The 11,595-nt window shown below is 42.1% G+C and overlaps 1 protein-coding gene across 1 annotated transcript in view; it reads left to right on the forward strand.

Annotated features, from left to right (window-relative positions):
• Window positions 1–11,346, forward strand: part of LRRC9 (leucine rich repeat containing 9) — a 188,371-nt gene extending 177,025 nt beyond the window's left edge. Inside the window, exons 32-33 of the mRNA XM_069733499.1 lie at window positions 615–786; window positions 10,324–11,346. Coding sequence (XP_069589600.1) covers window positions 615–786; window positions 10,324–10,363 — 212 coding nt within the window. The 3' untranslated portion in view covers window positions 10,364–11,346. The remainder of the gene's footprint in view (window positions 1–614; window positions 787–10,323) is intronic.
• The last annotated feature ends 249 nt before the right edge of the window (window positions 11,347–11,595 follow it).

The raw sequence follows: 11,595 nt of genomic DNA on the forward strand, positions 1-11,595 counted from the left end.
CGCAGTGGCTGGGTGCTGCACATTGCCCCCTATTAATTAGGGGGCAGATGTTACCTGGCCGCTGCCCTATGCAGGTGACACCGAGCTGTGCAGCTCTGCAACTGAGCACTGTCACCGGGAGCAGTTGATCGGCAAGGGGGTGCTGGGTGTTGCACCCCCACCAGTCAGCTATTTATGACCTATCTAAAGGACAGGCCATCAGTGTAAAGGTCCTGGACAATCTCTTTAATGCATTTTAATTAAAACACAACTGACCTCCCAAATGCTACAAAAAAAGGCCAAGAAGATATAAGGAGCATTTGTAAAAAAAAAAAAAAAAAAAAAACATAAAAAAATATAGAATTCACTTGTGTTTTTGAGAGCGTTTTCTCCATCTAAGTGTGAAGATGGACAAAGTGCGTGTGTGCTTCCCTCTCTACTCCTACCATCCGCACCACTGCAGTCTTCATCTAAGACTGTTACATACTAATACCTGATGAAAGCGCACCTAATACAATACCACACAACCCGTCTGTTCCTTTTTTTTCTCTTAATACTGTGGAGCTACAGGAAATGACAGGCCGGCGATTATTTAGAAATGGATTACAGTCTAAATAGACATTTTTATATTTCAGACAAGAAAGCTAAGCACCATGGCGGTGCAATGAATAACCCGCGCAGCGTGAATGCAGAAATTGCTTTCAGGCAGTTGAAAGGAGGAACAAGTATTTCTTCCACGTACTTACAACAAGGCAACCAAAATCGAGCAGCGCACTTGCAAGCCAGCAATCTGGAGCATGATGGAAGGTGCGTGCTGCTAATTAATGGCCACTGCTGGGACAGCGGCCCCGACATATGCGGCTTTATTTCACCACAGCCTACACACAGTGGTGGAAGCATCGGTGCTCAGAACTGAATCAATAGCCAAGAATATAATACTTGTTCTTCAGCACAACTAGTACAGTCAGCAACCATCTTGCCCGTCGGTTTAGGCTTGGGCTCAATGGCGACATTTACACAATTTTAGTACAGTTTTGCAGGCGGCCAAAACTGACAGCAAACATCTGCAAAACAGCGTTGCTGACACTACAATTAGATGGTGAACTCATCTGTAAAAAGGGAGCAACGGGCGTCTCCTTGTTGGACCTGTGTTATTACTCACCGTTCAGTGGTAATCTAAAACCAAAGGCCTCATAAATGCAGATGTAAACTAACAATTCTTCTATATATACTCTGAGGCATCCAAATGTACCGTAGAGGCCTCAAGGACCTCCATGGCTGAAGAAAATCAAGTCATAATATGGCCACATGCTGTGATAAGGTCAAAGCCATTTGTCATATGCACATGGCTTAAATGATAGACCATAGATATGAGACAAATGTTAAAGAGAATCTGTCACCATGTTTTTACCCTCTAATACTGTAAAGACGGAGACCCTGATTCCAGCCATGTGTCACTTACTGGGCTTGTTGCTGTACTTGTGATAATATCTTGCTGATAAAATAGTAATTTTATCACTAGGGGACTATTAAACCTGCTGCCAGGCAATCCTCCCTATTCATGTATAACCCCACCACCACCACTGATTGGCCACTTTCTGCCTATGTACTGTGTTCACAGTAAGCAGCCAATCAGTAGTGTGGGCAGGGTTATACACCGCTCAGCATTCAGACAACTGATAGATCTGCAGCAGAGAAAACTGTGATTTCATCGAAATTCCAGGAAGCAGCCCAGTAAGTGACATATCGCTAGAATCAGGGTCACTGACCCTACATCATGCTGCTCTCGGGTTAAATAGCAAAAACCTGCTGACAGTTAGCCTATAAATAGACTGATAGCTAGATGTTGAAGATGGATGGATACATACTTAAAAATATGATAGGTAAAAATATATGAAATGTAAATTTTATAGATTAAAGATGGTAGATGCTGTAGAAAGATTAAAAAAATATGAACTGTGGATAGATTCTATAGATAGATACTACACAAATCTAAATAAAAAGATAAGATAGATATTGTAGATAGATCTTTTTATATATCAATCTCTCTTATATCTAATCTCTTTTTATATAACTAACTAGCTGAAGAGCCCGACGTTGCCTGGGCATAGTAAATATCTGTGGTTAGTTATAGCACCTCATGTCTCTTATTTTCCCATCACACCTCTCATTTTCCCAATCACATCTTTCATTTTCCCCCTCATATCTCTCATTTTCCCCATCACATCTCTCATTTTCCCCCCTCACATCTCTCATTTTCTCCCTCACTCCACTCATTTTCTCCCTTACTCCTCTCATTCCCCCCTAACACTTGTCATTTCGACCTCACATCTGGCATTTTCCGATCACTACACTATTTTCCCTCACTCCTCTCATTTTGCACTCACACCTTTTCATTTTCACCTCACACCTCATTTTCACCTCAGTATATACATGTTTGTCATCTCCCTTATATATAGTATACACCTGTATGTCATCTCCTGTATATAGTATATACCTGTATGTCATCTCCCCTGTATATAGTATATACCTGCTGTGTCTCATCTCCCCTGTATATAGTATATACCTGTATGTCATCTCCTCCTATATATAGTATATACCTGTATGTCATCTCCTATATATAGTATATACCTGTATGTCATCTCCTCCTGTATATAGTATATACCTGTATGTCATCTCCCCTGTATATAGTATATATCTGTGTGTCATCTCCTCCTGTATATAGTATATACCTGTATGTCATCTTCTTTATATAGCATATACCTGTATGTCATCTCCTCCTGTATATAGTATATACATGTAGGTAATCTGCTCCTGTATATAGTATATACCTGTGTGTCATCTCCTCCTGTATATAGTATATACCTGTATGTCATCTCCTCCTGTATATAGTATGTACCTGTATGTCATCTCCTCCTCTATATAGTATATACCTGTGTGTCATCTCTCCTGTATATAGTATATACCTGTGTGATCTCCTGTATTAGACCTCGTTAACACGTTATTTGCTCAGTATTTTTACCTCAGTATTTGTAAGATAAATTGGCAGCCTGATAAATCCCCAGCCAACAGGAAGCCCTCCCCCTGGCAGTATATATTAGCTCACACATACACATAATAGACAGGTCATGTGACTGACAGCTGCTGTATTTCCTATATGGTACATTTGTTGCTCTTGTAGTTTGTCTGCTTATTAATCAGATTTTTATTTTTGAAGGCTAATACCAGACTTGTGTGTGTTTTAGGGTGAGTTTCGTTTGTCAAGTTGTGTGTGTTGAGTTTTGTGTGGCGACATGCGTGTAGCAACTTTTTGTGTGTCGAGTTGCATGTGACAGGTTAGTGTAGCAAGTTGTGTGCAGCAAGTTTTGCGCATGTCGAGTTTTGCGCGTGGTGAGTTTTATGTCTGGTGCCTTTTGAGTATGTGCAAGTTTTGTGTGAGGCAACTTTTGCATGTGTTGCAAATTTTGTGCATGTGGCAATTTTTCCGCGTGTGCAAGTTTTGCGTGTGGCGAGTTTTCCATGAGGTGAGTTTTGCACGTGTGGCGAGTTTTGCGTGAGCCTAGTTTTTGCATGTGGCGAGTTTTGCGCGTGGTGAATTTTGAGCGCCGACTTTTGTGTTTCGACTTTTATGTGGCGAGGTTGGTGTATGTGTGGTGAAATGTGTGCTGAGGGTGGTATATGTGTTCAAGCACGTGGTAGTGTGTGGCGCATTTTGTGTGTGTGTTCATATCCCCATGTGTGGTGAGTATCTCATGTCGGGGCCCCACCTTAGCAACTGTACGGTATATACTCTTTGGCGCCATAGCTCTCATTCTTTAAGTCCCCCTTGTTCACATCTGGCAGCTGTCAATTTGCCTCCAACACTTTTGCTTTCACTTTTCCCCATTATGTAGATAGGGGAAAAATAGTTTGGTGAATTGGAAAGCGCGGAGTTAAAATTTCACCTCACAACATAGCCTATGACGCTCTCAGGGTCCAGACGTGTGACTGTGCAAAATTTTGTGGCTGTAGCTGCGACGCCTCCAACACTTTTCATTTCACTTTTTCCCCATTATGTAGATAGGGGCAAAATTGTTTGGTGAACTGGAAAGCGCGGGGTTAAAATTTCACCTCACAACGTAGCCTATGACGCTCTCAGGGTCCAGATGTGTGACTGTGCAAAATTTTGTTTCTGTAGCTGCGACGCCTCCAACACTTTTCCTTTCACTTTTTTCCCCATTATGTAGATAGGGGCAAAATTGTTTGGTGAATTGGAACGTGCGGGGTTAAAATTTCGCCTCACAATATAGCCTATGACGCTCTCAGGGTCCAGACGTGTGACTGTGCAAAATTTTGTTGCTGTAGCTGCGACGCTTCCAACACTTTTCCTTTCACTTTTTTCCCCATTATGTAGATAGGGGCAAAATTGTTTGGTGAATTGGAACGCGCGGGGTTAAAATTTCACCTCACAACATAGCCTATGACGCTCTCAGGGTCCAGACGTGTGACTGTGCAAAATTTTGTGGCTGTAGCTGCGACGGTGCAGATGCCAATCCCGGACATACATACACACATACACACATTCAGCTTTATATATTAGACTAGCTGAAGAGCCCGGCGTTGCCTGGGCATAGTAAATATCTGTGGTTAGTTATAGCACGTTACTTCTCTTATTTTCCCATCCCGCCTCTCATTTTCCCAATCACATCTCTCATTTTCTCCCTCACATCTCTCATTTTCTCCCTCACTCCTCTCATTCCCCCCTAACACTTGTCATTTCAACCTCACATCTGTCATTTTCTGATCACTCCATTATTTTTCCTCACTCCTCTCATTTTGCACTCACACCTTTTCATTTTCACCTCACACCTCTCATTTTCACCTCATCACCTCAGTATATACATGTTTGTCATCTCCCTTATATATAGTATACATCTGTATGTCATCTCCTGTATATAGTATATACCTGTATGTCATCTCCCCTGTATATATTATATACCTGCTGTGTCATCTCCCCTATATATAGTATATACCTGAATGTCATCTCCTTCTATATATAGTATATACCTGTATGTCATCTCCTCCTGTATATAGTATATACCTGTGTGTCATCTCCCCTGTATATAGTATATATCTGTGTGTCATCTCCTCCTGTATATAGTATATACCTGCATGTCATCTTCTATATATAGCATATACCTGTATGTCATCTCCTCCTGTATATATGTACCTGTATGTCATCTCCTCCTCTATATAGTATATACCTGTGTGTCATCTCTCCTGTATATAGTATATACCTGTGTGTCATCTCCTCCTGTATTAGACCTCGTTCACACGTTATTTGCTCAGTATTTTTACCTCAGTATTTGTAAGCTAAATTGGCAGCCTGATAAATCCCCAGCCAGCAGGAAGCCCTCCCCCTGGCAGAATATATTAGCTCACACATACACATAATAGACAGGTCATGTGACTGACAGCTGCCGTATTTCCTTTATGGTACATTTGTTGTAGTTTGTCTGCTTATTAATCAGATTTTTATTTTTGAAGGATAAGACCAGACTTGTGTGTGTTTTAGGGCGAGTTTCGTTTGTCAAGTTGTGTGTGTTGAGTTGCGTGTGGCGACATGCATGTAGCGACTTTTGTGAGATGAGTTGTGTGTGGCAACATGCGTGTAGCAACTTTTTGTGTGTCGAGTTGCATGTGACAGGTTAGTGTAGCAACTTGTGTGCAGCAAGTTTTGCGCATGGCGAGTTTTGCACGTGGCGAGTTTTGTGTGGTGCCTTTTGAGTATGTGCAAGTTTTGTGTGAAGAAATTTTGCATGTGTTGCAACTTTTGTGCATGTGGCAATTTTTCCGCATGTGCAAGTTTTGCGTGTGGCGAGTTTTCCATGAGGTGAGTTTTGCACTTGTGGCGAGTTTTGCAAGAGCCTAGTTTTTGCATGTGGCGAGTTCTGCGCGTGGCGAGTTTTGAGCGGCGACTTTTGTGTTTCGACTTTTATGTGGCGAGGTTGGAGAATGTGTGGTGAAATGTGTGCTGAGGGTGATATGTGTTCAAGCACGTGGAAGTGTGTGGCGCATTTTGTGTGTGTGTTCATATCCCCGTGTGTGGTGAGTATCCCATGTCGGGGCCCCACCTTAGCAACTGTACGGTATATACTCTTTGGCGCCATCGCTCTCACTCTTTACGTCCCCCTTGTTCACATCTGGCAGCTGTCAATTTGCCTCCAACACTTTTCCTTTCATTTTTTCCCATTATGTAGATAGGGGCAAAATTGTTTGGTGAATTGGAATGCGCGGGGTTAAAATTTCACCTCACAACATAGCCTATGACGCTCTCGGGGTCCAGACGTGTGACTGTGCAAAATTTTGTGGCTGTAGCTTCAACGCCTCCAACACTTTTCCTTTCACTTTTTTCCCCATTATGTAGATAGGGGCAAAATTGTTTGGTGAATTGGAACGCGCGGGGTTAAAATTTCACCTCACAATATAGCCTATGACGCTCTCGGGGTCCAGACGTGTGACTGTGCAAAATTTTGTGGCTGTAGCTGCGACGGTGCAGATGCCAATCCCGGACATACATACACACATACACACATTCAGCTTTATATAGTAGATGTGCAGATGCCAATCCCGGACATACATACACACATACACACATTCAGCTTTATATATTAGATATACCCAGGAAAAATATATAAAAAGATGTACGTAAGATAGATACAGTGGATAGATATTGCTGATAGAAACTTAAATATTAGATGAAATATGGATACACACAGATAGACGGACACATGGAGAGACAGATCTATAGTAAATGATAGAGATATATTACATTTATGTTACCATGCGCCGGGGTGAAAAAATAATTTTCCCTAGAGGCCACATGAGACCTTGACTGTTGTGGAGGGCCAAACCAATAGGCTGTAATTAATTCTGTTCCATATTAATTATAATTATTTATATTAATTGTATAATTTAATATTGAGCAGAATTGAGTATTATGACATCCCCCTACATACCGTATGTGCCCATATACAGCACCCTGTATACATTAAGAGCCCCACATAGCCTCCCATATACAGTATGAGCCCCCACAAAGTCTCCAATATACAATTTGACCACTGACATGGACTCCTATAAACATTGAGTTCCCACCTATATAAAGCATATGCCCCCACATAAACTCCTATACGCAGCGTTAGCCCCATATATGCAGTGTGAGCCCCACGTAGTCTCCATATATACAGTGTGAGCCACACATAGCCTTCTATATACAGTGTGAACCCCAGTCTCCTATATACAGCGTGAGCCCCCATATAGCCTCACTATATGCAGTATGAGCCCCCCACATAGCCTCTAACATACACCATGATCCAAATTATTATGCAAATATCATGTTTCTCGGATTTTCCTAAATGGTCGGTGCAAATGACAATCAGTCTAATAAGTCATCATTCGTTAGAGTATACATCGAATTTTATTGAAGAACCCTCCCAATGATAACAGTATAATCTCCAAAATGAATAAAACCTCAAAATGCACTGTTCCAAATTATTAGGCACAGTAGAATTTCTAAACATTTGATCTGTTCTAAAGAACTGAAAATGCTCATTTGTGGAATTTGCAGCATTAGGATGTCACATTCACTGAGCAAAAAAGCTATTTAACTCAAAAACCTCCTAACAGGCCAAGTTACATGTTAACATAGGACCCCTTCTTTGATATCACCTTCACAACTCTTGCATCCATTGAACTTCTGAGCTTTTGGAGAGTTTCTGCTTGTATTTATTTGCATGAACTCAGAATAGCCTCCCAGAGCCGCTGTTTTGATGTGAACTGCCTCCCACCCTCATAGATCTTGTGCTGGATGATACTCCAAAGGTTCTCTATAGGGTTGAGGTCAGGGGAAGATGGTGGCCACACCATGAGTTTATCTCCTTTTATGCCCATAGCAGCCAATGACTCAGAGGTATTCTTTGCAGCATGAGATGGTGCATTGTCATGCATGAAGATGATTTTGCTCCTGAAGGCACGTTTCTGCTTTTTATACCATGGAAGAAAGTTGTCAGTCAGAAACTCTACATACTTTGCACAGGTCATTTTCACACCTTCAGGAACCTTAAAGGGCCCTACAAGCTTTTTCCCCATGATTCCGGCCCAAAACATGACTCCTCCACCTCTTTGCTGACGTGGCAGCCTTGTTGGGACATGGTGGCCATCCACTGCTCCATCCATCTGGACCATCCAGGGTTGCTCCACACTCATCAGTAAACAGGAGTGTTTGAAAATTAGTCTTCATGTATGTCTGGGCCCACTGCAACCGTTTCTGCTTGTGAACACTGTTCAGGGGTGGCCGAATAGTAGATTGGTGCACCGCAGCAAGCATTTGAAGGATCCTACATCTTGAGGTTCGAGGGTCTCCAGAGGCACCAGCAGCTTCAAATATCTGTTTGCTGGTTTGTAATGACTTAGCAGCTGCTCTCTTAATCCGATGAACTTGCCTGGCAGAAACCTTCCTCATTATGCCTTTATCAGCACGAACACGTCTGTGGTAAGATTCAGCCACAAATCTCTTAACCGTACAATGTTCACGCTTAAGTTTTCGGGAAATATCTAATGTTTTCATCCTTTGACCAAGGCATTGCAGTATTTGATGCTTTTCGGCAGCAGAGAGATCCTTTTTCTTTCCCATGTCACTTGAAAACTGTGGCCTACTTAATAATGTGGAACATCATTTTTAAGTAGTTTTCCTTTCATTAGAATCATCTGGAAAACTAATTATCACATGTGTTTAAGATTGATTTCAGTGATCCATTGAGCCCTGAGACCCAATACCATCCATGAGTTTATTTGAGAAACAAAACAATTAAATCTTTATGACACTTAAATCCAATCTGCATAATAATTTGGAACACAGTGCACACTGACAAGCAAAAGGGTAATAATGTCCTGAACTTTTGACTTTCAGGCTCTATTTCACTATCCACTACTGCTTAGAACGTGAGACCACCATCATTTTCTAGACAATCATCTTGGCTATCTCATACATGAATGTGACTTGCAACTATTTAGCATATGATTAGTTATGCAAATTCTAGCCTTTACATAGTGTGAGACCCACATAACCCCATATATACAGTGTGAGGCCCTCATAGCCCCCATATGTACAGTGTGAGCCCCACATAGCCTCCATATATACAATGTGAGCACCACATATCCTCTATGTATACATACAAATGTCCCACACACATGAAAGAAAAACACTACAAACTCACCTCGCCTCCTGTGCACAGAGTCTCAGCAGCAGTGCGATGAAATGTCATCGCGTTTCCTGCCTTATACTGATTGGAGGAAGATGGAGCTGGCGGCCCCATCCTCCACCAATATATTAACCGCTCTCTGCATCTTGAAAATGCAGATAGCGGTGACAGCGAGCGACGGCAAATGGCTGGGGGCGGGGAAGAGCATGGTGCGGACTGGAACAGCCAGAGGGACAGATGTGGACCACAATTTTCCAAAATCTTCCATATGCAGTTGACGTTAGGTACCATTTACATTCGCCATCGGTCCCCTTTACACATGCACATTCAACTTGGCCAAGTGTATGGCCAGTAGGGATTTCATTCTATACCACTGTACACTTGTCTCATTGAGGTGAGTCGTGTTTATCAGGATGTAACATATAGTGTTATAATTTGTGGATTGTCATGACTATAGTTAGAAAAAAAATTTTTTTAGTGCAGTTCATAGCAAACAGTTTAGATAAGGGGAAAATGGCAATTGCAGGGCCATCTGATAGTCACTGTAGTAATTCTGTAGTCTCACACGTAATTGCATGGTTCCCTAAAAGTAATAGTGCAGGCTCTTTTCTGCTACCTTGACACATCTTTACTGCCATTTAGTCATTGACTGTGGGTTATTACAGTGTTTACTGTGTAACATGGGGGAAATTACAGCCTTCTCTAGTAAAATGAGTTGTAATAAAAGGTTCGAGTAAGTCCACGGACACATTAATGGGTTTAACGTCTGATGGCTACATTAGGTTGGTTTCACAAGGTCCGTATTCTGTCCTCAACAGCTGGATCTCTGGTTTTCTATAAGCTTTCTCTCCGCTAACTGTCAACCATTCATTTGTTTGGGTGCGATCTTGTAGTACCATTAACTATCACGACACAATGTACTGCGCTCTGTCACGTCCAGTGCACCCCTGCCAATTTATCGATCATGGGAGCGCTGGTTCTCAAAGTCCTACCGATCACATCATTATTAAAGTTTGAGAACTTCTTTAAGAGAACTACTTTTGGAGACATTTTAGATGTATTAGATATAATTATTATTTATTATCTTGCAAATTTTATGTTGCAGGTTGCTTGGAAATGGGACAGTTCGTCAAAACCGGATGTAAGACCGTGAGCGGTTCTGTTGAGACAATTGCTCCTAACCTTCCGCCGCATAATATTCTACATACCACATGCATACAGCCATTGCTCTATACTGTATATTTGTATATATATTCAATTCTATATCAATTTGTGTAATATAATTTATTTATATGTTTTGGCCTCATGAAATGAAAGTCATTCATGTCCCTCAAACATAAATATCTAGATTTTATGGGCTCCGTTCTTTGTTGTGTTTCTTTGGTGAATTAACCCAATATCAATCTCAAGTTGCCTCTTGAGCAGCTCGGAGCAATGCAGTCTCCTTACTTCCTGGTTTCTGGCAGGGTGGACTCTCCTTCTTGAGGGACAGTTCTGGTGATTAGTAGAATTTGTGTTAGTAGAGCTATAAAGCCCATCACAAGTGCTGCTGAAACACATTCAGTGGTTTGTGCTGGAGTCTACATTGCCATGTATTTACACATGCAAATAACAGGTAACTGAACAAGCACACAACTCTGGTCAATGAGAGCCGTTATTAGCAGACCTGTTCTGAAAGCTTCTAGCTGGTGATTTTGCAAGATTCATAGCAGAAGATTGTCAGGGGCTGAGAGGTGTATAGAAATGAAAGGGCTGGAGAGAGGATGGTTGGTTTGTTTACTCCTCTCATTGTTTGGTTGTAACTACTGTGCATTCTTGGCTAAAATATGGACACGCACTAGTGGCCCAGCTCCATGCAAACAAGCTGTACGCTATGTAAGATTAAAGCTCTCACACCAAGAGAATGACAGCAGATAGAAAAAGCAAGTCAATTGCAAACTTGCTTATTTTCATGTCTAATTAAAGACATTTAAAAACTTGAGAATATCACTTTAAAGGGAACCTGTCACCCCGAAAATCGTGGGTGAGGTAAGCCCACTGACATCAGGGGCTTATCTGCAGCATTCTGTAATGCTGTAGATAAGCCCCCGATGTTACCTGAAAATGGAGAAAAAGACGTTATATTATACTCACCCAGGGGCGGTCCTGCTGCTGGTCAGGTCGGATGGGCGTCTCCGGTCCGCTCCGGCACCTCCCATCTTCATTACAAGACGTCCTCTTTTGATCTTCAGCCACGGCTCCGGCACAGGCATACATTGTCTGCCCTGTTGAGGGCAGAGGATAGTACTGCAGTGCGCAGGCGCCGGAAAGGTCAGAGGCCCGGCGCCTGCGTACTGCAGTACTTTGTCTGCCCTCAACAGGGCAGAGCAAAATACGC

This window comes from Ranitomeya imitator, chromosome 1 (assembly GCF_032444005.1).
Source record: "Ranitomeya imitator isolate aRanImi1 chromosome 1, aRanImi1.pri, whole genome shotgun sequence".
Classification (NCBI taxonomy): Eukaryota; Metazoa; Chordata; class Amphibia; order Anura; family Dendrobatidae; genus Ranitomeya; species Ranitomeya imitator.